Source organism: Telopea speciosissima, chromosome 5 (assembly GCF_018873765.1).
Source record: "Telopea speciosissima isolate NSW1024214 ecotype Mountain lineage chromosome 5, Tspe_v1, whole genome shotgun sequence".
Taxonomy (NCBI): domain Eukaryota; kingdom Viridiplantae; phylum Streptophyta; class Magnoliopsida; order Proteales; family Proteaceae; genus Telopea; species Telopea speciosissima.
This window is the reverse complement of record NC_057920.1, coordinates 14,922,854-14,948,077: the sequence shown is the minus strand read 5'-3', so window position 1 is coordinate 14,948,077 and position 25,224 is coordinate 14,922,854. Positions and strand designations below refer to the sequence as shown.

Genomic DNA, 25,224 nt, shown 5'->3' with positions numbered 1-25,224 from the left:
AAAAAATAATTGAGATTTCAAAAAAATTCCGCAGAACTTATTGCCTCAAGCTTGAAGACGTGAAGAAGCAGTTCAAAAACTCCTTCAGTTGTGAATAAACTCCATGGCAGGCAATAACAACAATATGGACCCTAGTTTAATTACTATATCACCATGAACTAGGGTCAGTTCTTCATACATAGGTTGCTGCAAACCTTCAACTAAGAACTTCTTGGACTCTCAAAACCAGTATCAATGAATACAAACCTTCAGGTAACCAGAACAGAGAAGGGAACACAGAGAGGGAACAGAGAGAGAGAGAGAGAGAGATATCTTATGCTGGGAATACAACAACAACAACTCAACCTTATCCCAATTAAATGGGGTCGCTTACATGGATCCTAGCAAAGACAAATGTTAGCGGTAATAATAAAATAACAACAACAAAACTCAGCAAAATCCACTTATTCAATGCCTTCTAAACAGCTCTATACGAGGCCATACTTGAGACCAGGCCCAACCTATGCATGACTTTCCTCACTACTCCTAGGGTCATTATAGGTCTCCCCCTATCTCTTTTAGATCCTTCTATCTGAATACTTCAAACTGAGAATATATTAATATTGATTGTTTACAATCTCCGATCTTTATTAATTGCTCTTTTTTATTTCTTCTAAGTTCCTTCATAAATTAAAAATTGAGAGTAAGGGAGCTCTGTACAAAGTTGCAGACTTTTATCACTTTCAGTGATGAACCAGGACTCCCAATATTTGTATTTTTATATCACTGTTTCCATACTTTCAGGGATGGTTCTTCAGTTCTTATGGTCAGATCTAATGGAATGGGGTTTTTATGGAACAGGAAATGTGGATAAGATAAGATGTTCTAGTGGGTAAAGCCAAATAGGAAAACAATAGAAAGCGAGATGGGTTCAAACCTTGATAACAAATTTAACTTTACCAAAAACAGCAGTCATAATTCATACTGTGACTAATTATGTGAAAATGATCTAGAATTTTCTTTTGATTTCTAATTATTTAACCATTTTCTCTTCAAAATATATTTATATATATTTTTTAATGATTGTCAGAAGAAAATATTTTTTTTATTACACTGACAAAATTGGTGACAGGCTCAGCCTTACCATTTCTGAACTGGGAGTCTCTGTTTGGAAGCAGGGTTATAGAAAGAGCTCAAAGAGAAAACATGTCCAGGCCACGCCCACTTCAGAGACTTCAAGTTTGTTCTCATCCACATTCAAAGTTCCCAAACTGAAGGGAACCTATCTTATATAGCTTTTACTTGACCACCTATGTTATCTTATTTTGGGCCATGTTCATGTTCCAATTTCTTCAACTTAAATTATTGTATCAGTGAAATTCTTGTATAAATTATGTACATTAAGTATTTGTTTTAGAAGTTCCAATAAAAATTTTTGGGTTGTCAATTCCACTTCCAAATAAGGACTCTTTCTGCTAGAATATAAAAAATGGCCTTGATTGTGCCATAGAGTGTGGTTGAACTGATGGGCAGTGTCTCTATCTTTTCTCCTCTCTGTAGTTCCCTTTCTTCTCACGGCTTCTTCTCTCCATCAATCAGGAGTGCCTTAGCTCTCTCTTTGCAGCCGGCACACTAGTGTTCTTCATTGTCTTGTAGGCATTCTATGTATTTTTGCTTGAAGATTTCATTTGATAACATGGGAATGCCAAATTTCTAAAAGTAAGAAGCACAAGATTCTCGCTAAGGACACATCTATGAAGATAGGTGGAGGGAGGGGAATTTTTATCACCTGGGGTTCCCCTGCCCGGTACAGTTCCCTAATGCCTCTAATAAAAGTGGGGTGGACCTCACCCGAGCAGTGTGTTCGGTCAAGGGGTGGAATGGTCATTTCAGCCATTCTATGAGAGGAACTGCACAATCATACCAATCAACGAACCTCAGGGGAAAAAGGTCCAGGTGGAGGGGTAGCTATTTTCTACCACACATGGAAGGGTGATTCGGCCATTCGAACTGTTGGATATGTAGAGACTGATTTAGAATGACCATGTGTAAAAGTACAGCCTCAATTCAATCTTTTATTCTCCCATGCATGTCCATGCATCTCTTGATCATCCAAGTATTTTGTGTTATTTGTGGTCTCTATATATGTATTTATTATTTTAAAATTTAGTTTGTTAAGGTTCCCTTGATTTGTAAGTAAAAGGAAGGGAAGGACATTATAAAAAAAAAATTTGGGGGGGGGGGGGGAACGGAAGTGAGATTTGCTTTAAAAAAAATTGCAATTATTACCTTTGAAATTTTTATTTTATTTTTAAAATTTAGGGATTTTGTTGCAAAGTAAATTGAAATTTAATAATCAAATTACGAATGATTTGGAGTTAGTGACAGTTATACTAGGTAATGATAATAAAAGATTCTTTGTTTAGGTTTGAAAATCTTTGCTTCTCTTTTCTTAATTTTCCTTGGAAAGGAAACCTCCTTTTGAGTTGGAACTTGACACGTAGAGTACCTTAGGGTTTGTCTATCCACACAATTTTAGCCTTGTCTGACATGTCATTTAGCAAATAATAGGTGAATGTGCATCTACCTATCTTGCATAGGTGTGCACATTTAGAAAAACTTAGCTCAACTTAAAAGAAAGAGAACAGATTTAAATTGAAGGAAAAAAGAATATTGCCCCCGGTCACATAGATCCTACAATCCTTTAGTGAGAGAAAATGACTAGGAAAAAGTACTGGTGAGAAAAGATATGAACTGTCTTGGGTGGACAACGAATGTAACTAATTTCGATAGTGTTGAATGCTGAAATTAAGATGAACACCAAAGTCTCTTATAGAGAGCGAGTGTTGGGACTAGGGTAGAAGTCACCCTTAAAAGCTAGCTAGCTATTAAGGAGAGGATTCCTAAATCCTTATAAGCTTTTACATCGGGTTATTCATATCTGATGTGGGATTGTTGCGAGGGAACCCATCAAGCTTTCAATTCTTTGGGCTCAACCTGCCCATTATTGGGGCTGAAAACAACCAAACTTGTATAATCCATTTATTCGACAAGTGAATGTATTGAATTTTTTTTTTTTTGTGTGTGTGTGAATGTCATTGAGTTCAAGTAGGATAATTAATAATAGCCACATACAAAAATTTGGCGACTCATATATTATAGGATTGAGTTTCTCTTCACCCAGGTGAATAGGAATTCATTGATCATGAATCATTATAGTAGACGGGATGAAGTAGTTTCAACTTCGTATAGGAGGCAGAGTAATAATGACATTAAATGGAATGTACTTTTCTTTCACCATGGTGAGTGAAAACTTTCTCCTACATTATATGCCAATTTTTGTCTCCCACCAAGCAACTCTGGCTCTTTTATTATCTCACTGATGCACCAATCACCCCTCTTGGGTTCACAACAGTTGGGCAAGTTCAGTTCTTTGGAACTCAGTTGTGGGTTTTTTGGAGAAGGCCCATGCCCCTTAGCTCCATTATTCTCCTGTATTTTTACCTTTTTTGCCCCCTCTCCCTCCCCCTGTATTCATCTACTCCGATTTTTTCTTCAACTTTGTTCCAGCATTAATAAATTCTCTTTATAAAAAAAAAACACAAAAAAGAGAAGAACCCACCTACCCCACTGAATTGGGCATGTCAAGGAAGCCATGACCTTTTACTATACCTCAGGTGAGGCACTCAATTCAATGACTGGGACATGTTCACCATTTATACTATAGTGTGGATCTTGTACAGGTGGGGTGTGGGCTGCATTAAAGGGTCTGTCTTGGACTTTTGGTGGCCGCAAGGTCAGACCATCTACTCACCTTAGATGACCCCAAATGTTTGTGCCCTACACAAAACCACTTTTTCAGAAAAGATGCATATACCTGTAGGGTTCATGATCAAAGATTCAAGACTATGGTCCCCTTAAACAAAATCACTATTTGATCAAATTTGTAAAGAAAGAGGAATATAGTTAACAAATTTAGATGAAGCCGTGGGAGAAATCTCCTATATCACTTCAAAACCGGTAATGTATTAACAATGGTCATTATTTCAGTTTTTCGATAAAAAGTATTTAATTTGAATAAGGATCAAATATTCCAATCTAACGGTTGAATTGATTACCCATCATATACAACGACTAATGCAGGTAATAAGGCGCCAACCTACAAGATAATCATTCTAGAAGCCCATTGGAAATAGTTCCTCACGTGTAATTAATTGCCCATTGGAACTAATAAGCTGTGAAGCGTTAAGTAGTAAAGGTCTAAAGGATCGCCACATCTCCATTCCATTATTTTAACCGAAAAACAAAAACAAAAAAAGATAACCATTCTAGAAGCCCATTGAAGTCTAAAGGCTCGCCACATCTTCATTTCAAGGCTCCGTTTGGTTAGCAGAATAGTTTGCAAGTGGTGGAAAAGTTGTGGTAGAATGCTGATATGACATTGCAACAATTGCACTCGAAACTGTTTATTTGCAATGGGGTGGAAAAGTAATAACAACCCGAAAACCATTTTAAAAAAAATGAAATTTTCATAATTTCCATAATTATATATATTAAACCGACCCTAAATTGGGTCAAAATCAAACCTAACCCGATAACAAATCAATATAAATCCAAAATTAAACTGAACCAAATCAAAACCGAACTTTTCTCATTGATTTTGTTTCAACATTTCCATGCCAAAATGACTGAACCCGGATTTTTCTTATTGTTTTGATTTCGAATTCACCATATCCACGCCAAAACGACTTAACCCAAACCAAAACCGGCCAAACGGATTCATTGACACCCTTGACTAGAAGGAAGAGGAAGAAACAGACAACAATAAGTCAATAACCCATTTATTTCTGGCTGCGTAGGTAGGACGGACATGACCCACAACGACATAGACGATGACGGTTAGGTCGGAGAACCCGAATCACGTGTGGCTTCACACCCCTCGGTCCTCCTCTGAGTTTCAACTCCATGTCTACCCGCTGCCGCTGACTACTCACGAATCTCTGATTCTCTGTTCCTTCAATCTAGGTGTTCTATGCAACCCATCGGTGGGACCTTTAAGATTGGCCCACACAAATGGATGGTCAGGATTCTTTCACAAACGGAAAGTGAAGAGAAGGAAGTAGTTGACACGAGAGGTAGTTGGAACTGCCACACACACACACCCCCTTATAGTAAAATGGACAAAAAGGCTGGCGTACAACTATATATTAGCTCAACACTCCCCGTGAAGTTCTCAAATTCGCTTCTTAGAAAAAAGGAAACGAATTTACCAAAAAAAAAAAAGGAAAGAAGGAAACGAAGAAAATTGTCAAAAACATTACCCAGAAAATCCAACCAACACCCAAAGAAAGAGAGAAGTCACCGAGTCAGTAATGGCCCCTTCTACCTTGACGGCTTTGGTAGGGGAGAAGACGCTTCAATCGAGCTTCGTTAGAGATGAAGACGAGCGTCCGAAGGTAGCATACAACCAGTTCAGTAATGAAATTCCTGTGATTTCTTTGGCAGGGATCGATGAATCTGACGGGAGAAGGGCTGAGATCTGCAAGAAGATCGTCGATGCTTGCGAAGATTGGGGTGTCTTCCAGGTTGTTGATCATGGCGTCGATGTTAGCCTTGTTTCTGAGATGACTCGCCTCGCTCGCGAGTTCTTCGCTCTCCCTCCTGAGGAGAAGCTCCGGTTTGACATGTCTGGTGGCAAGAAGGGTGGTTTCATCGTCTCCAGTCACCTCCAGGTTCTCTCTCTTTCTCTGCAACACTCTTCTCTCGCTAGGTTTTGACTTTCCATTCTAGTCTTTGTGAGTTACTTCTTACTTGTGATTAAGGGAAATGAATTTCCTCTAGCCGTGGTGGGAGCTGGAGGATCCAGCCCCGCAAAAGGATAGTAAAAACAAGGGTGGGGTGGTCATTTCACAGATGGATCACACCTGGGATTCGAGCGTTGGACTCTCCAGCTCCCACCATGGCTGGAGGAGAGCCAAATAATCAACCATTCTCTCCACTTTGATTATTTAGGATTTTTTTTCCACAAAAAAAGGATGTACTCAGTGCACAAGGCTCTCGTCACTACGGGGTCAGAAGGGTCATAATGTATGCAATTTTACCCTTGTTTTCATAGAGAATCTGTTTCCAAACTGAACCCAAGACCTTAGTCAAGTGTGGTTTTTTTTTTCATACTGGGACTCAACTGCAATCTGGATTCTCTACTGTCGAGTTGACCGTGTTGCCCAGATACAGTATTGTGCACAATGTCCGTCTTACCCCTACCCAAACGCCTTGCCACTCAACTGGGTACCGATTGACTCATTCCTTGGGATAGGATGGATTTAGGATATTGATGTGCAGTGAGAGTAGGAATCACTGAATAAATTCCCCCTAGAATGAGATGGTTTTGGCACCATTGTTGGATATTTCCTCTATCCTATAGATCGATTTGTTTACTTTAATAAATAGGTCAATAACCAAAACTGATAGCTGCTTGGTCCACAAGATAAGCTTTCTTGTCTGCTCACTAATTTTCATATTAATATAAGAATGCAATTTCAAAGGTCACGTAAAATTTTATATTCAAATTCAATCATGGGCTGATGTTTCCTATGCCGCAGCGCAGCCTGCGCCCAAACACATGAGCCTGCCATTCAGGGGTTTAGGGTGGTCATTTCGCCCACCCCATGTTTCTGGGCGCAGCTTGCGCCCCCCGCACAGAAAACATTCTCCCTTCAATCATTTATAATCTCTAATGTAATAACATGCATCCAATAATGCATGTTATGACTTTACATTACTCAAATATTAATTATTTATAACTCTATTTTGCCACTTGCTCCTCTCAAATGCGGTGCTCACGTGAGGATAAATTTGCAAACTTAACATGTGAATAGAAAACCTAAAGATCTACATAATTAAGGATATACGTAGTGCAGAGGCTCGTGCCATTATGAGATCTGAAAAGAGTCATAATGTAGCTTTACCCTCGCTTCATGAAGAGGGTGTTTTTTGAGACCTAAAGGTCTATCTATTCGTAAATTTGGGCATCAATCGGGATGGCATGTCTTTCTATTAAAAAAATTAGATGGTCTAATTGGACCAAACTGATATACTTTGCCGTTAAGATTTAAAAAAAATATATATCATCAGTTTTTTCATCTTGTTTTTTACGTGGAAGGATGGTAATTTTGTCCTCTCATTTTTTATAGTGTTATAGATGTGGCTACCATTAACTCTCGGCTCTCTCTCAAGGTTCAAAATCCAGGTATCAAACTCGGGATCGATCATAGCCAAAACCTTTCTGGATTGGGATCGGATGGATACAAATTGGTCAGGATCGATCAAACCCCTCCCCCCAAATCGTTTTTTTATGGATTGGGTCATGTATCGACCAAAGTTGATGGGTGTTATGATCTCGGGATCGGATCGGTTAATATCGATTGGTGTTGGTCAGCAATCGGAATCAATCAAGATAATATAAAAAAATTCAAAATTTTCAAAAAATAAATTGATATTTAGTTGGACCGGTCAAGGATCGGATCGGATCGGCTGATCCAACCGAGTTGGCCAATCCAGTCAAACCTTGTTGTATCGGTCTAACCTCGGGTTTCGGCCTCGACCGATACCGATCCGATCCGATACCTCAAACCTTGCTCTGTCTTCTAGTTTTCTGTTGGCACAAGAATAAGAGCACACACCATGTAGGGAAACTTCTTTATCTTTAAATTTATGAGCAAGATTGGCTACTGAGGATGTGAAAAATATTACTGTAATTAATTAATTGTTATGGTGTGATGATGATGGTGGATGCAGGGAGAGGCAGTCCAGGACTGGCGTGAGATCGTGACCTACTTCTCATACCCAATTCGGACTCGTGACTACTCAAGGTGGCCGGACAAGCCCGAGGGATGGAGGGCAGTGACCCAAAACTACAGCGAAAAGCTCATGGGGCTGGCCTGCAAGCTGCTGGAGGTGCTCTCCGAAGCTATGGGACTCGAAAAGGAAGCCCTCACCAAGGCCTGCGTCGACATGGACCAGAAAGTTGTGGTCAACTTTTACCCCAAGTGCCCACAGCCCGACCTCACCCTCGGCCTTAAGCGTCACACCGACCCTGGCACCATCACCCTCCTCCTCCAGGACCAGGTGGGTGGACTCCAGGCCACGAGGGATGGCGGCAAGACTTGGATTACTGTTCAGCCAGTTGAGGGTGCCTTCGTCGTTAACCTCGGCGACCATGGTCACGTGAGTACATCTCATATTCACACACACATTTTGTCGAACATATTACGTAGTTGATTAATTGTTATGATAATTGTGACCAGTACTTGAGCAATGGGAGGTTCAAGAACGCGGATCACCAGGCGGTGGTGAACTCCAACTGCAGCAGGCTGTCGATTGCCACGTTCCAGAACCCAGCCCCTGAGGCGATCGTGTACCCACTGAAGGTCAGGGAAGGGGAGAAGCCCGTGCTGGAGGAACCCATCACTTTTGCAGAGATGTACCGCAGGAAGATGAGCAAGGATCTGGAGCTGGCCAGGCTCAAGAAGTTGGCCAAGGAGCAACAAGTGCAGGAAGTAGAGAAGGCCAAGCTGGAGAGCAAACCCATCGACAAGATTTTTGCCTGAATTTCTGTACTACCATGGTGTAATGGCCTAATGTTTTCTTCCCCCCTTTCTTTTCTTGCTTTATGTGTTGCACCATCGTTGCTTTGTCTCCCTCGGAGTGAAAGCAAAAGAATTGGAGTGGGGGAGGTCCGAGGTTCAGTGGATCTCTGGTTCTGGCCTTCACTTCTTTTCAATTGGGGGATCTTTTCATCATCTAATAAATTGAGGCAAAAAAGATAGTTGAAGCAATATTACGTATTCCTCTCCTCCAATTTGGATCCTCTACTGCCGAGCTGTCGGCAGGACCATGCTACTCAGACACGGCATTGCGTGCAATATCCGCCTTATCCCTGCCCAAATGCCTTACCCGAGTGGGGATAAGGCGATCATTGCACGCAGCACTGTGTCTGGGCAGCACGGTCCTGTCGGGCAGTTCAACAGTAGAGGATCTGGATCCCCTCTCCTCACCTCTCCTCTCTTACAATTTGGATCCTCGATCTAGGTCGAGCTGCCCGGCAGGACTATGCTGCCGAGACACATCAAGGTGGGAAATGACCGTCTTATCCCCTCTCTTAAGAGTATCGGTTAATTTGTTGACTTAGTCCAAGGTCCCACATTGCACAAGCACAACATCAATACAGATCCTGTGGCCCGTTGCCCATAGCAACCTTAATGTTGCACTCACAGGGTTGAGCGCAATGTCCGCTTTACTCCTGCTCAGGCAAGGCGCTAGGGTAGGGGTAAGGCGGACATTGCGCGGCCTGTGAGTGCGCCGCTAAGGCCGCTACGGGCAACGCACCGTAGAAGATCAACGTGGAGCACAACATACTCCAATTAAGATATACTAAGGTAGTGTTTGGTATGTATTCTTGGAATGCATTCTAGGTCAATTTTGCATTCTCAGACGATAAAAAATAGTTAAAATTCAGTTGTAAGGGTTTTCGTAATGTTTGCTTTATAACATTGAGCAATCGGGAAATCGAATCGACTTAAGAGATCATTGGATTTGAAGTTTATAAAACATAAGACCTGCAATTGCATTTGAATGATTATAAGAAGAAGTATTAAAGGTACACAATCACGAGATCTGCAAAAACAAGGGATTCATTCAAACGGATGGATTATAAGGAGGGAATTAAAGGTGGGAGAGGATTCTTGAGGATGAAATTAGTCTGGTTTCATCCCACTAGTCGCTAACAAAAGGACAGTGGATGAATTTGAGGTTATACGGAATCCTTTCATTCTTCAATGGCTCTTTATATTCCCCTTGATACAACTGCTTCAGATCCTGAAAGTACTACAAGAAGTCCTATTTATCCATCTCTGAAAATACAATATTTCTATCGTCAATATGGATTACTTTGAAAAGCAGGGAGTGCATGTGGAATTATCAACGGGTGCGTGTGGAATTGTCAAGAGTAGGGATGCATATGGAATTTTTGGACAATTAATGGGGTGCAGGTGGAATTTTCGGACAACTAAGGGGGTGCTTGCGTATTTAACCCTTTATATAATTACATTTTTTTTTTACCTATAATTACATCCATATATACTATTCATTTCATAAAAACTAACTACAAAATCCATAGAAACATTACAATTCATTGCTTTCCTATAAAATTTAAAAAGTGTCACAATCATAACATTGATTTCTTTCATTCACTTTCAATTAGCTCTCCACCATAATTGTTCACCAAAATACCAAAAAAAAAAACAAAAACCTTATTATTGTTGCTTTCCATGTTACCAAAGGAACTTCATAATCTGTTACAAGTCCATCCAATTTCATCATCTAATGTCATAATCGAAATTTCCTAACTCCATTGCACCTAAAAGACACATAGACAAGCATTATAGAAGTGAAAATCCTCCTAGTTTAAGAATTATGATTATAAAAATATTATAGGAATACACAAACAAGCAACCATTGCAGCCGGACTTAATACAGCAGCACTAATGATTACATAAAACGGAGAAGAGGAGAAGGGAGCGATGGATGAAGAAGGGGTTGGATTTGGGAATTTTGGGATTTCAATTCGATTTGAAACCCTATCCCTCAGTGAGAGTGTAATGGGTTTGGTTCTAAATTTTTGAACCGATCGTGCGGGTTTTGTTTTTGATTTAAGGTGCTTCAATTCCAATCCACTTGGTTTGCTACTTTAATTTGAAATTTTAATTCAGGACCATTAGAACATTGTCATGTCAGTCCACATGGCGCCCTAATATCACACAGAAGTAAGATGGAAGTACCGGCTTTGGAAGTGGAGGAGTCGAATCCGTCATCGTCAACGTCTACGTCGTTGTTTTGATTTTTGATTTTTGATTTTTTTAAAAAATCAACGTGGCTGTGAGTCATCCTTCCCGACTTCCTTCCCGACTTCATGAAGCTTCGATGCAAAATGTTGAAAAGAAATTTTGAAAAAGGCAAATTTCATGGACACCCCTTATAATAAATCAATATGTAACAGACACCCATACATTGAAAAAATATCAAAGACTGTTCTTATTTTATGATTATATTTCAACTAAATCCAATCCGTTAGTCGTTTGTAGTTAAGTTGCTGTTAATATTTTGATAATGGCAAAATTACCTTTTCCCTCTCGGTTTCTAATTGTTATTTTTTAAATTTGTTTTAAAAGCAAATGGGACCCACACCCTTCTTCTCCATCTTCTTTGTGGAAGGCGACGGAACACCGTTGGTTTCTCCGAACGCATCTACAACTCCGCCGCACCCAGCCCTGCTAATCCGCCCCAAAAGCCCACCCTCACCCCATTTTCCGCCTCCTAACCCCATACCCTCCCTGCCAGTTTCCCCGCCATTCCTTTGTTCCCTGAACTCTATTATTTCTTCTTTTTTTTATTTTTTATTTTATTTTATCAGAAGAGAATGTTGTACCTAAGAATCCCGAAGGGTCAAAATCTCAAACTAAAGAGAAATATCTATCTCCACTAGGAAGTACCTGTTAGGGTTAGGGTTTTAAGCACAAGGTTGCTTAAAGCATTACACCCTGAGTATCTAGTTTGGAATACCTGCATCACGCTCCAATAGTATATATAGGAAAACTAGGGTTTAGGTCGGATGGGCTAATTATTAGATTGCCCCTCACGCTGGGCATTAATACAAGTAGGATTATATTAGAACATATAAAGGGATATTACATAAATACCCTTACAATCTCTTCCTATGTTCTACATATATCCATTACACATGTATAGGAACCATTGTTCAATCAATAATTGAATCAATATAAATTGAATATCAATAATCCAATAAATCAAATAAGAAATAAGTAAACTTCAAGAAATAAAACAAGGGTTTTAGATCAAAACTAAACCCAACAATAAACCAAGTTCCACATGCAAGTGGCTAAACCAAAAGAAATAATCAAAAGGAAAAGTCCTTGCAATCCATGTGACTTTACTCGTCAAGTAAGTCATCCTCATCGAGATCCGATTCAACCGTTCTCCTCCATCTTCACCATTCTTTGTAATTTGTCAAATATGAATTTCATAAGATATTATGAATTCAATCATTTGCACAATAGTATCTAGTTCAACAATAAGAACTTAGTACATTTCATATATGGTGAAGGTAAATCAAAAAACAATAAGCATCATCATCAAGTTTCTTTACAAGAACTCGATCCTATATAGTCTCTATCATAAGGACCATACCATGTTTCCATTTGGAATATCAGTATTCGTCATATCGTCATAGATTTATGTTGTATCATCAAATTTGGAATGGTACACCATACTATGAAAGACATGTCATCAAATTTAGAATGACATAAAGACTAGCACAATATCATTGAAACATATCGACATTTTTCATATTCCTTTGTGGAATAACAAAGTAAGGAGACTTCACATGAAAATTTGCTACACCATCAAGTTTGGAATGGTTTCACAAACCCCCATACTTAGTAACCTAACTAAGTTATCCGAAACATGTAAATCGTCCCGAATGCTTACTAAGGCTAGATGAGATTCGAATAATTCAAAATAATATTGGGTTAGGTTAAGACCGACTAAATGGTCTTTAACCCCATCTCCCTATAGTTTTGAATGTTCGATCTTTGTTCAATCCCTTTGTAAGGGCATTTGTCGTATTATCCTTCGATCTCACATCAATCAAAGTGATAATCCCTTGTTCCATTCTATAATTCAGCATGGCCTGTTTCAGCGATGTGTCTCCTCTTACCATTAAAGAGTGAGTTATTCACAATCGTCTTTGTTGCTTGATTATCACAGAATATAGATATAGAGTTTAACTTAAAACTCCTCAATGGAATATCCATGATCGGATCCTTTATCCACTCTGCTTCATCTCCCGAAGCTAGAGCATAAAGTGCCGATTCCATAGATGACAGAGCAATACTAGTCTGTCTTTTAGATTTCCATGCTACATGCTCCTCCTAGTGTAAATACATAACCACGGTGGATCTCTTGTCTCCCAAATCTGAGCACCAAGATGCATCGAATATCCTTCTAAAGTTGGAGGATGTCCATTATAACATAAAGCATAACCTTGAGTACCCTTAAGGTATCTCATCGCCTCGATAGGGCATCCCAATGCTCTTTTCCAGGATTACTAGTGAAACGACTCAATGCCTACCGTAAAGGCTATGTCGGCCTAGTGCAACTCATTGCATACATGAGACTACCAATCGGTTTAGAATAATCTAACTGATTTACGGTTTCAAGCGTTTGTTGTAGTCATAGGGTGTCTCAATCGGTTTAAAATCACTCGTAACCCCAACTAGAAAGTAGCTTCTCAATGTAATGAGTCGACTAAGGGTGATCCCTTGCTCACTGAAGCTTACTCTCATTCCAAGAATGGTGTCTACCACACCAAGATCTTTCATGTCGAATTCTTTGGACAAGGTTTCTTTAATGTCACTCACTACAGAGAGAGATCGTAACCTAGAATCAACATGTCGTCTACATACAAGCAAATAATCGCGACCTTGTTTGACTCGGACAAAAAATAAAGGCACTTATCCGAGGTTCTTTGGTTTGAAAACCAAGGCTCTTTCTTGTCTTGTCAAACTTCTCATGCCACAATTTAGGTGCTTGTTTAAGACCATAGAGAGATTTGTTTAATTTACAAACTCTTTTTTCGAACCTTCCATGACAAACCCTTCAGGTTGGTTCATGTAGATTTCTTCATTAGGTCTCCATTAAGGAAAATCGCTTTTACATCCATTTGATGCACAACATAGTGCTCAATAGATGCTATGGCAAGAAGAATCCTTATTGTTGCCAAATGGCGACCGGGAGTAGATGTCAAAATAATCTATCCCTCTCACTGTTTATAGCCCTTAGCTACTAATCGTGCTTTATACCGACTATAGACCCATCCGGATTAAGTTTCTTCTTCAGACCCACTTACATCCTATTGTCTTGGCCCCTCTAGGCAGATCAACAAGGTGCCAGTCTCATTTTGCATTAAAGAGCTCATTTCCTCATCAATGGCTTCTTTCCATAACAGTGAGTCCCTAGATCTCATCGCTTCCTTATAGGTGGATGGATCAGCCTCTAAATGGTAGGTCACAAAATCCTCACCAAAATTCTTGGGTCGCGATCTCTAGTAGATACTCTTCTAGATTCGATTCAAGGAGCATTGTGGGAGTAGTGTCGAAACAATTGGTTGATTTCAAAGGTGATTCACGTAACCACTGGTCAAACCAGCAAGGTCGGGCCTTTATCTCTAAGGAATTTATCCTCAAAGAATATAGCATCCCTAGATTCTATCACCACATTGGTTGATAGATCCAAAACCGATCTCGCAAAGACTTTGTCTTACGCACAACCTAGATATACACAAGTGTTTGTTCTAGTTCCCACTTTAGGTCTCCTAGGGTCTTGTATCCTAACATAAGCTACACAGTCCCAAACCTTACGAGTGTCATATCTACGGGGATGATTATGCCATAGTTCATAAGGTGTAGAAGTCGTTTTGAATGTGGTAGTCTATTTAGAATGTGATTTGCAATCAACACTGCTTCTCCCCAATAGCAAGAGGGCATGCCATTGTCAATAACATGGAGTTTAACATCTCTGTTAACGTCCTGTTTCTTTCTTTCACTATGCCATTTGATTGAGGTGAGTAAGGAGCGAGTAGTTTCAAGGATTATGCTCACAGAGGCACGGAATTCCTTGAACTCACAATTTGTATTCTCCTCCCTATCACTTCTAAATCTTTTAATTTTCAAGCTCAACTGATTTTCTACCCTATTCTTGAAAATTTTAAATTTTTCAAAAACTTCATCTTTAGATTTTAACAGGTATAAATGACAAGTATCTAGAAAAATCGCTATAAATGTTATCAAATACTTCCGACCTCCTCTAGTTGTGTAGCTTTTAAAGTCACAAATGTCGAATGTATAAGTTCAAGAAGTTGAGTGCTCCTAGAAACCGTCTGAACGGTTTTCTAGTTATTTTAGTTTGAGCACACACTTCACATCTGTTAAATCTAATTGAAGTGTCTAATGGTAAATTATGAGTTTTAGCTAGTTTGAGCATTTTCCTATAGTTCACATGCCCTAACCTACAATGTAGTATTTTGGGATCAAGTGAATTATGGTTAACCTGGTTTATTGTCTCATTAGGTAAACTCAACCTAAACATACCATTCAAATTATAAGCACATCCAAAATAAAAGGAGTTAACGAGACAATGTTACTCTACCACTACTAAAAGTAATAGACATAGCCAAGATCAAGCAAAATTCCAATGGAAATTAAATTCTTTTCAAAACCGGGAAAGATTTTAACATTTTTCAAAGTTAATATTTTACCGATGATAGAACCAGGTTATTGTCCCTTGTTGAGCCACTTCCACGACGCTCCATTTGCAAAAGGATGGCTTCACGCTACTTGAACAACATCGGTGAGCGGTCCTTGCTATTGCAAATATGACAAGTCGCTCCGAGTCTAACCACCAATCAAGATGTACTCGCCAACCCTTACCCTTGCCAACCCTGGCAATAAAGTTAGTAGGCTCGATCTTGTCCATCGCATGTGAACTTCCTTCCGTGGTGTGTCGTGTTCCCTTTCTTAGGACCCCTACACTCGGATGCATAGTGACCCCACTTTCCACAGTTGCGGCACTTGCCCCTCTTTTTAAAATTAGTCTTTTTGGCCTCCAACTGTTGGGGTTCTTTCTTAGGTGGCTTGATCGCCTAGGATATTTCTTGGGTTGTGAAACCAAATTGGCGATGCCTGTTGTTGTTTCACCATCTCCAAGTTATTCCTGCTCTGTTCTCATCTTCGATTCTAATGAACCGTTTGAGATCATCCACCCCACTTGTGTTTTCTTTCTCATGCATCTCGCTTTAAAGGAATGCCGGTAGAGGGTAACTTAAAGATAATTGCACCCACTAAGAATGCATCAACAACGGGATGTTTTCTTGGTTCAATTTTGTTCTCAAGTTCTCAAAGTCTCATTATTTGTGGAAGTATCTCCTTATCTTCTTGAAACTTGAAGTCCATAAACTTGTCAACCAAGTGAGTTTTTGATAGGTCCTCCTCCTTTTGAATTGGGCTTCTAGGTTTTCCCAAATCTCTTTTGCTTTCATATTTACTATAGGTCTCTCACATTATCTCGACAGGCTTCATGAGGTAGTCTTTGCAAAAATCTTCGTCACTTATCCATTGGGCTTGATTAGGTCCGTACAATCGAAAATTTATTTAGTGTAGAAAATATTGAGGTACTTCACCCAAACTGAGTCCTCCTTTTCCAAGAACGAACTCGAGCCACTAAAGTTTTCCAATTTGATCATCTCAATCGAACAAGATGTTTCTCCATATTAAGTGATTTGTTTATATGCCCAAGCAAAAGTTCAAATAAAAAAATAAATGCTCAAGGAATAGTCACACCGAGATGGAGAACCCCGAATTTAGATAATGGAGAAAAAGATCGCAGAGTTGCGAGTGGTGTCGACGCGGTACTGCATACGTTAGTATCGCTACTGGTAGATATTGGCCGAACCCAATAAGATTTGATAAATCAAATCAAAAGTATCCTCTTTTTTTTTTTCCAAAACATCAAACCTTTCTGTCAAATCAAATAGAGCACCAAAGACCGCTTTAGCTTTTCCGTAGTTTTCCACATATTTTTTTTTTTTTTTTTTTGTTTTAAACAACCATTCAAATCATAAGCTGAAGCTTTATGATTACAAAAAGACAAAAAACTGCACTTGATTTGACCGTGTGGAATCAGAAACTAAAGCTTTGAATGTGGAAACAATAAACAAAGGAGAGAGAAATCTGATTTAACTCTTTTGTCCTTTATTAATTAAAAAAACAAAAGAGAAATCGATCGAGTAACTTCTCTGAGACGAAATCTGCTCACAATTGCGTTCTCCAAAATCGCTTCTTGGCTCGAGTTAGATCAAGATGATGTACGAACAGCTTGGACAAAAGCCGTGAACGAGAATGACGAACGCCAAAACGATCTCTCAAAAACAAATTGTAAATCCAAAATCCAAAGCCGATCTTGATCGCAGGGAAACAAATATCCTAATGCTTTAAGATTATTAGGGTTAGGGTTTTAAGCACAAGGTTGCTTAAAGCATTACACCCTGAGTATCTAGTTTGGAATACCTGCATCACGCTCTCCACTTAGTATATATAGGAAAACTAGGGTTTAGGTCGATGGGCTAATTATTAGATTGCCCCTCACAGCCTGGGCATTAATACAAGTAGGATTATATTAAAAAATATAAAGGGATATTACATAAATACCCTTACAGTACCTGCAATCTCTCAATTATTGCAGAAGTGTTTCTGAACTGAGAAAGCAAACGGGATTGAAGCTCATCCCATCGATTTATTTCGTCCCTAATTTTCCTAAACTTTTGCTGGTATTTCTTCAACACCGTCTCCATGCCTTTTAGAAACAAAGTATAACCAGATAAAAATCCAATTTAACACAATTTTCATAAAGAAGAGAATTTAAGGGAGATAAACACTGGTGAAACTAGAGAAATCAACAATAGAACGACAGAAGAGGGGCAAGAATGTTAAGCTCAATCCAACAGAGAAATTGGGAACCATATAGCAAATCCAAGCAACTCCAACTCTTTTAATTTTAATTTTCTCTTTTTGTTAACCAAGAAAAGGCCCAAATTAGCATCATTTCAACTCAATTGGATTTACAAGCTTTTCCAAATTTTTGAGTTCAGTCTCAGAGTATTCTTTTGATTCAACGGTTGTAACCATGTCGAGCAGATGAGAGAGAGAGAGAGAGAGACCTGATGCTGGTTGTCTTCAACTACTTTTGGTTAAACTGCGAAGTAGATTCAGTCGCAACCCAAGAAAGGAAGCGGAGTGCTGGCTCTCCTCCGCCGTTGAAGTTCGAAGTTTTGAAGCTTCGATCAGAGTATTTTTTCTTCTCATCCCTCTGTCTATGGGGAAAGATATACTTTTTTTTAATGTCAAAACGTTAGCTACAGTCTCATTTATTTATTTTTATTTAAATAACTAAGTGGGTAAAATAGACATTTCAATTTTAGATGCTAATTATGCTTAATATCAGTGAGAAAATTGATATTTTGGCCCAAGTTTGACATGTCTGTGATATTTTGCATACTTAGAGAGAGTGTCCGTAAAATTTGCCCTTTGAAAAAATAATTGAGAGTTGTGGACATAAAAATAAGAAGTAGGGAGAGAGAGAGAGAGCAATGAGAAACCGTAATAAGAGAGAGAAATGATGAGAAATTGACAACTAGTGGTGCGGAAAGTAAATAGAGAGAGCGTGATTTTAACGCCATAGTGGTTTCGATGGCGATCGCCGCCGTATAGCTGATCTCTGATTCATGCATTCGTCCCTCCCAATGACCTCACGTGCTCCAATGATTCTTTGTATGCTTTTGGCGTCTATGTTCGGCTTCTTTATTTTTTGTTGAAATTCTTGGTTTTGAATCCTTGTTTGCTACTACACTTGTGGTAAAAATGTTCCTTTTACAAGATTGGCAGTAAAAAAAAAAATGGAATAATTCATTTTTCATTGGAATCATAAATATTTTTCTAGGTTTTAGTATTTTTTAAAATACCATTTAAGATTCCATTTCCTTGACAGCCAGCTTGATAGTACCAAAATTTTGTTTCTCATCGGGTAGATGGAACTATGGGAGAGCCCAAATCACGTGTAGTTTTAGAAAGGGAAAAAAAAAATTTCCATAGAGATAAAAAAACTGGTGGGCAATAACATATGAACTCACTTTCGAATGAATGCAAAAAATGATTCATCACATCTTCATTTTCGTCTTTTTGTGCGACCTATATCTTGAAACTTTATCCTTTTAATTGTACTGTCTATACTTGACGTCAAGTACATCTAATAGAGAAGGCAAAAATGATTATCCTACCTCCTATTTGAATATATTACCTGAGGTGAGATCCACGTGAAGTCTCCTTTCTTCTATTAGGTATACTTGACGTCAAATATAAACAATGTAATTAAGATGATAAAATTTCTCTATCTTTCTTGCACATGAGCCGCCTGTGGTCTTTTCGTGTCTGTCTATGTTTGTTTACTGGTCGTTTTGTGTCGACCCTTACCACATGCGATTAGGTAACGTTTTGCTTCCCCCAAAAAGTATATATGAACTCATTGTTGGGGTTGGGTTCCTCCTCACGTGAAGGGGGACCCACCTTCTATTTGGTTTGAAAGCGGTGAAGCATAAACCGCCTTGATGATGACGCTTTTCTCAATCTCGCTCGTTTTGCTCAATCTCTCTTTTCTCTCAATCTAATATAATAAAATCAAAGGCGGTAAGAGAGATAGATGGACACCTCTAGCTCTCTCATTCTCTTTGTGTATTCTTCCGAACAAGACGCACTGTAGGCTGAGACCAAGTTTTTGTGAGAACAAACATCCGTAGGAAGGAACGATTGAAGAAAATCAGCAAGGTTCTTTTAGGTGTTCTATACTCGGGTTATAGTGTGCGACATGAAAGTTATCTCTTGATCTAGGAACTAGGAAAAGTATAAATTTTTCTATTTTGTCATTGTTAGTATTGAGGTGAGAATGTTGTTATTTCTGTGAATTCATCTTATTATTTGATGAGTTATTTTGTAATCCAACGGTATTTGATTATTTCTCTTGATGTTTTGGTAACCTTTAATATTTGTCTAGAGAGGAACATTGTAATCCTATTATTATTTGCATAGTAGAAGTTTTACCTAAACTAGGTCCTGTGATTTTTTCCTTTAGTCTTGAGAGGATTTTTCACGTTAAAATTGGTGTGTGCTCTTATGATTTTGATTGATTTGTTTTATATTATTACTCTACACATATTTGGTTATTATTGTGACTCTCCATTAACTTGCACATAGGTGGTAATTAAAAGGGTTATTTTACCCAACACTCAAGACTCCCGTTGAAGTTCAGATCGTTTGGTAGAGAGAAGGAAATCAGAGAAGTCGTCAGAAACATTACTAGAAAGCCCAAAGGGCACAAAAACTCAAAGAAAGAGAGAGGAGAAACAACTAAGAGCATCATCAACAGCAGCAATGGCGCCCCCTTCTACCTTGACGGCTCTGTTGGAGGAGAAAACGCTTCAGCCGAGCTTCGTGAGAGACGAAGACGAGCGTCCAAAGGTGGCATTCAACCAGTTCAGCAACGAAATCCCTATAATCTCTCTGGCAGGGATCAACAACTCCGAGGGCGGCAGAAGGGCTGAGATCTGTAAGAAGGTCACGGATGCCTGCGAGGAGTGGGGTATCTTCCAGGTCATCGATCATGGCATCGATGCCAATCTAATCTCAGAGATGACCCGCCTCGCTCGCGAGTTTTTCGCTCTCCCTCCGGAGGAAAAGCTCCGCTTTGACATGTCCGGTGGCAAGAAGGGTGGCTTCGTCGTCTCCACTCACCTCCAGGTTCCATCGCTTCCCTTCTCTCTCTCTCTCTCTCTCTCTCCATACCATATTTTTTTTAACGAAATTTTGCTGCTACACTAGGAATGTTTCTGCTACAGCCAAGGAAATGGAATTTTAAAGGGTATTTTAGAAAGTACAAATCTTGGAGAGTATTTATGAACCCAAAGGAAATGTTAATTATTCCATTTCCTTGGCTGCCAGTCTTGTGCAAATTTTTTTTCTCTTTTTTAGATTTTGACTTTCCATTCGAGCCCTTGTGAATTACTTCTTACATGTGATGATCAGGAATGAAGAATTAGATGTTTTTTTGGGTTAAGAGTAATGGGAATTAGATGTCAATGGATCAACATTTTCAACTGTGATAATTACCAACAGAATCTATCTCTATCGTCCATAATTGAATTAATGACGATTTTTATGTACCTCAAGAAGAAAGGGATGACCCAAAAGGAATACCAAAACCTAGTTTGGTTTATGTTAAAAAGATACTACCCCCACCCTTTCTACAATACCCTTTCAACACCATCCAAAGGCATTGATCAAGGGATTCTCTACCATACATGGTTTGAGGTATCAGTATTATATCATTTGTATCGTGTGACTGTAACGGTTTTGACAGTCACAAATCCCAATATTATATCAGTGATATGGTACGGACTACAGATAAGGGGTATAAAAAATATGTTTTTGAAGAAAAATCAAGGGCAAATTTGTCTGATAGAATCGATCCATGCCAATACTGTAATGATATCATATGGATTCACGGGATATGCGTGCAAGCATCATGGGGTGGGATTTCCACCTTTGCATGGGTGGAGTGGTACAACATGTAGATCAACTTCTACTTCTTTAAGATTTAGGAGCAAGATTGGCAACTGAGAATGTGAAAAATATTACAGTAATTGTTAATTAATTGAGCTGGTGTGACAATGGCAGTGGCTGCAAGACCAAGGAGAGGCAGTCCAGAATTGGCGTGAGATCGTGACATACTTCTCATACCCAATTCGGTCTCGTGACTACTCGAGGTGGCCAGACAAGCCCGAGGGATGGAGGGAAGTGACCCAAACCTACAGCGAAAAGCTCATGGGGCTGACCTGCAAGCTGCTGGAGGTGCTCTCCGAGGCCATGGGTCTCGAAAAGGAAGCCCTCACCAAGGCCTGCGTCGACATGGACCAGAAGGTGGTGGTCAACTTCTACCCCAAGTGCCCACAGCCCGATCTCACCCTCGGCGTCAGGCGTCACACCGACCTTGGCACCATCACCCTCCTCCTCCAGGACCAGGTGGGTGGATTCCAGGCCACCAGGGATGGCGGCAAGACTTGGATCACTGTTCAACCCGTTGAGGATGCCTTCATCGTTAACCTTGGCGACCATGGCCACGTGAGTACATCCCATACTCACACACACATTTTATCGAACACATTACCTAGTTGTTTAATTTATATGATATTTGGGAACAGTACTTGAGCAATGGAAGGTTCAAGAACGCAGATCACCAGGCGGTGGTGAACTCCAACTGCAGCAGGCTATCGATTGCCACGTTGCACAACCCAGTCCCTGAGGCGATCGTGTACCCGCTAAAGGTCAGGGAGGGGGAGAAGCCGGTGCTGGAGGAACCCATCACTTATGCAGAGATGTACCGGTGGAGGATGAACAAGGAGCTTGAGTCGAACAGGCTTAAAAAGTTGGCCAAGGAGCAACAGTTGCAGGAACTGGACAAGGCCAAGCTAGAGAGCAAATCCATTGACGAGATTTTTGCCTGAATTTTTATACTAATATGGTGTAATGGCCCAATGTTTTTTCTTGTGTGTGTGGAAAGGAAAAGAATTGGGGTGGGTAAATAGAGGCAAAAATAACTCTAGTAATGTGGTTTGTGTGATTACACTTTCATCAAAAAAAGAAAAGAGTATTGTGTGGGTTTAGTCCCACATCGGGTGTGTGAATATGGTGTACGTATGTTGTGTATATACATCATTCCACGGTCCTATATGTCAGTTAATCTTTTGGGATTGATGTGTGGTCTGTGTCATTACACTTTCATAAAAATAAAAAAAAAACAAAAAAAAAACTCTAGTAATGTAATATTTGTAGTCGATGTACTAAAGGGTGTAATTAGTGCATGAGGTTCCCACCATTGGGTGGTTTGGTAAGACTTATAATGATCGCTTTACCTCTACTTTTACAGAGAGACTGTTTCCAAACTCGAATCCGTGATCACTTAGTTACAATGGAGAAGGATCCAGATCTCCTACAGCCCAGCTGTCCGTAGCAAGCCTGTGCGACGTGACAGGGCCATGCACGCAATGATCGCCTTACCCTCACTCAGGCAAGGCGTTGGGCAGAGGGTAAGGCAGTCTGGGCTGTGCCGCACAGGCTGCTATGGGCAGCTGGGCCATAGACGATCTACATTGCAATGGAGAAACACTTACCATTGCACCAAGGTCCGCCCTCTATAATGTTTGTAGTTGATGTACTATTGTATGCATATTCTTCTCCTCTCCTCTCTCCTAGAAGTATCAGTTGAGTTATTTGCTTAGTCCAAGGTCCACGAGGCCTGCAAGCATGATACACTCCAATTAAAATATATCAAAATTCAGTTGTAAGGTCTCATGGTGTTTGTATTGTAACAATGAGCAATAGAAAAATTGAATTGGTTAAGGAGATCATTGGATTTGATGAACTATAAGGAACATTGGACATGTAGTTGCACCATAAATGGATGTAGGCATACTGTCGAACCATATATACTCTATCTTGTGATTTACATTGTTCTGTATCGATATTTGTGAAGTGCTCTGTTAGGTGGTGTTAATGTATGTTAACATCTAGTAGACCTAGCAGCATGCTAGTGAGTGCATTTGATCGCATGGTATGTGTTTGTGAAATGGTGATTGTGATGTAGATGTGTGCCCGAGTACCTGTGACGGCGTGATGCCAATGAGTGAGCTGAGACAATTTTTTGATACTACTATTTTATTTTTTTTTATGTGGAAAAAAATTTATTATTAAAGAAACTGAACAACATTACATAAGGTTAGGTTTGATATAATTTTGATACTACTAATGTACCCCCCACTCTCGATGGCCATCTCAATTCAACAGTTTAGTGGTTCTGGGCCTTGATTTATTTTCAATTGAAGTTTCTCGTAATGGTAGCATTCTCTTCTGAGAATATTATTTGTATGGCCTACAGTATATATTGATAAAGCTTGGCCTTGTCCCGGTCCATTCTCTAAATGGGCTTGGGTTTGACTAAAGATCAGGCCAGGCTAGGTTCAGACCTAGTAGAATAAGAAATCTTGGGAATGAGATCCAAAAATCCATTTTGAAAAAAAAAAAAAAAAGGGATCGAGTTTTCCTTCACCTATGGTGAATGGAGAGGTGGGAGAAGACATCGGGAGGGGATTTTGGGAACATACCAAAACCCTATAAGGGTTTGTGAACCCTAGAATGGTGGGTGAACCATCCTCTATGGGTAGAGGAAAACTCTCTCTAAACAAAAAAAGATTTTATAACTAATTAAGGAGAAGGTGCCAATACTTCCACGGTATTAAAACTCAGGACCAAAGATCAAATCAGATCTCATCAACGTTCACCATAAAAGGGAGGCAAATTTGGGGTAAAAAGGACTTTGTCCGGGAGCGTGGTTCCTGCACCTAAACAGAAAATGGGGTGGCGTTCTCTTTCCCATCATGATTTTATTGACAATTTCCAAGCAAAAATTGGTTTAATTGGTTAGATAGTTTGTGATAGGCCATTACCCAACCTCCTAATGAGGACGAGATTATAACTCGGTCCTCTATTGGTGCGAAAACATATTAGGTGCCATATCAATGGATTAAAATCCTCTCCAATTCTTGACATGTTTAGTATGATGCAGTTTGAGGATGGGATGTTGCCACCTGGCAAGCGCAACATCCAACGATCTGAGCTCAATTCTACCAGTTTTTTTTTTTTTTTCTTTCTTTCTTTTTGAGCACGGACCATTGGATGTCACGCCTCCCAGGTGGCAAGTGACGACATGCCGACATCCCAACCCCGAACTGCACTACACTGCACTCTTTAAGGAATCGGAGAGGAAATTTTTACCATATCGATACACTATTGGGTAACCTGATAGATCAATCTCATCGCCAAAATCAAAATTAAGACAACGACACTTGTTTAAACCCTATTGCATTTAAAGCTGGGGATGTTAACTGATATCTAACTCCAACCTAAATCCATACAAAATATCGCTTTCCCATTCTTTCTTTCTTCTTTATAATCGGAGAACTGACTTGGCAAAGCGGCTCATGTAACTCTTTAAAAGCTTAAAAAATCACCGGCGTTGTTAAGTCATGCCTTTTGACTCGGATCAGTTCTGGTCTAACCCAAATAAAGGTACCCCCTATGCGGTTTGCTAACAAAGGAACCACACTACCTTTCCCTTGAGGTTAAATATGTCCATCGGTCCGGTTCTAGTGTGATTTACATTTTGACAAGGTAAAATCAAAATCCAATTGGATAAGAATCAACAAAAATCATAATCGTTTTTTTATCTGGTTCAGTTTTACTATTTTCTGTTCGATTTTTGCTATCTGATTCACAACCAATTTAATTTTGGAAAATGATAATGAAGATAACATCAGCTTTTCAAACTCATATTCACGTGTTTTCCAATTCTCTCCCAGACTCCCCTACTCATCTTGTCTCTCATGCCTATGTGATTAAAATATCTCATCTTCACCCGTCCTTTTCCTTCTTTTTTTTTCTTGTTTTTCTATGT

General features: G+C 39.5%; 2 protein-coding genes across 2 annotated transcripts; both read left to right on the top strand.

Annotated features, from left to right (window-relative positions):
* The first annotated feature begins 280 nt into the window (after positions 1-280).
* Positions 281-25,224, top strand: LOC122661380 (naringenin,2-oxoglutarate 3-dioxygenase-like). The gene is made up of 5 exons (XM_043856758.1): positions 281-308; positions 20,085-20,456; positions 21,393-21,836; positions 21,917-22,253; positions 25,180-25,224. The coding sequence occupies exons 2-4, from the start codon at positions 20,091-20,093 to the stop codon at positions 22,217-22,219; spliced, it is 1,113 nt and encodes a 370-aa protein (XP_043712693.1). The 5' UTR covers positions 281-308; positions 20,085-20,090; the 3' UTR covers positions 22,220-22,253; positions 25,180-25,224.
* Positions 5,352-8,611, top strand: LOC122661381 (naringenin,2-oxoglutarate 3-dioxygenase). Its single transcript, XM_043856759.1, has 3 exons — positions 5,352-5,711; positions 7,777-8,205; positions 8,286-8,611. Exons 1-3 carry the CDS (start codon positions 5,352-5,354, stop codon positions 8,586-8,588), a joined length of 1,092 nt encoding a protein of 363 aa, XP_043712694.1. The 3' UTR covers positions 8,589-8,611.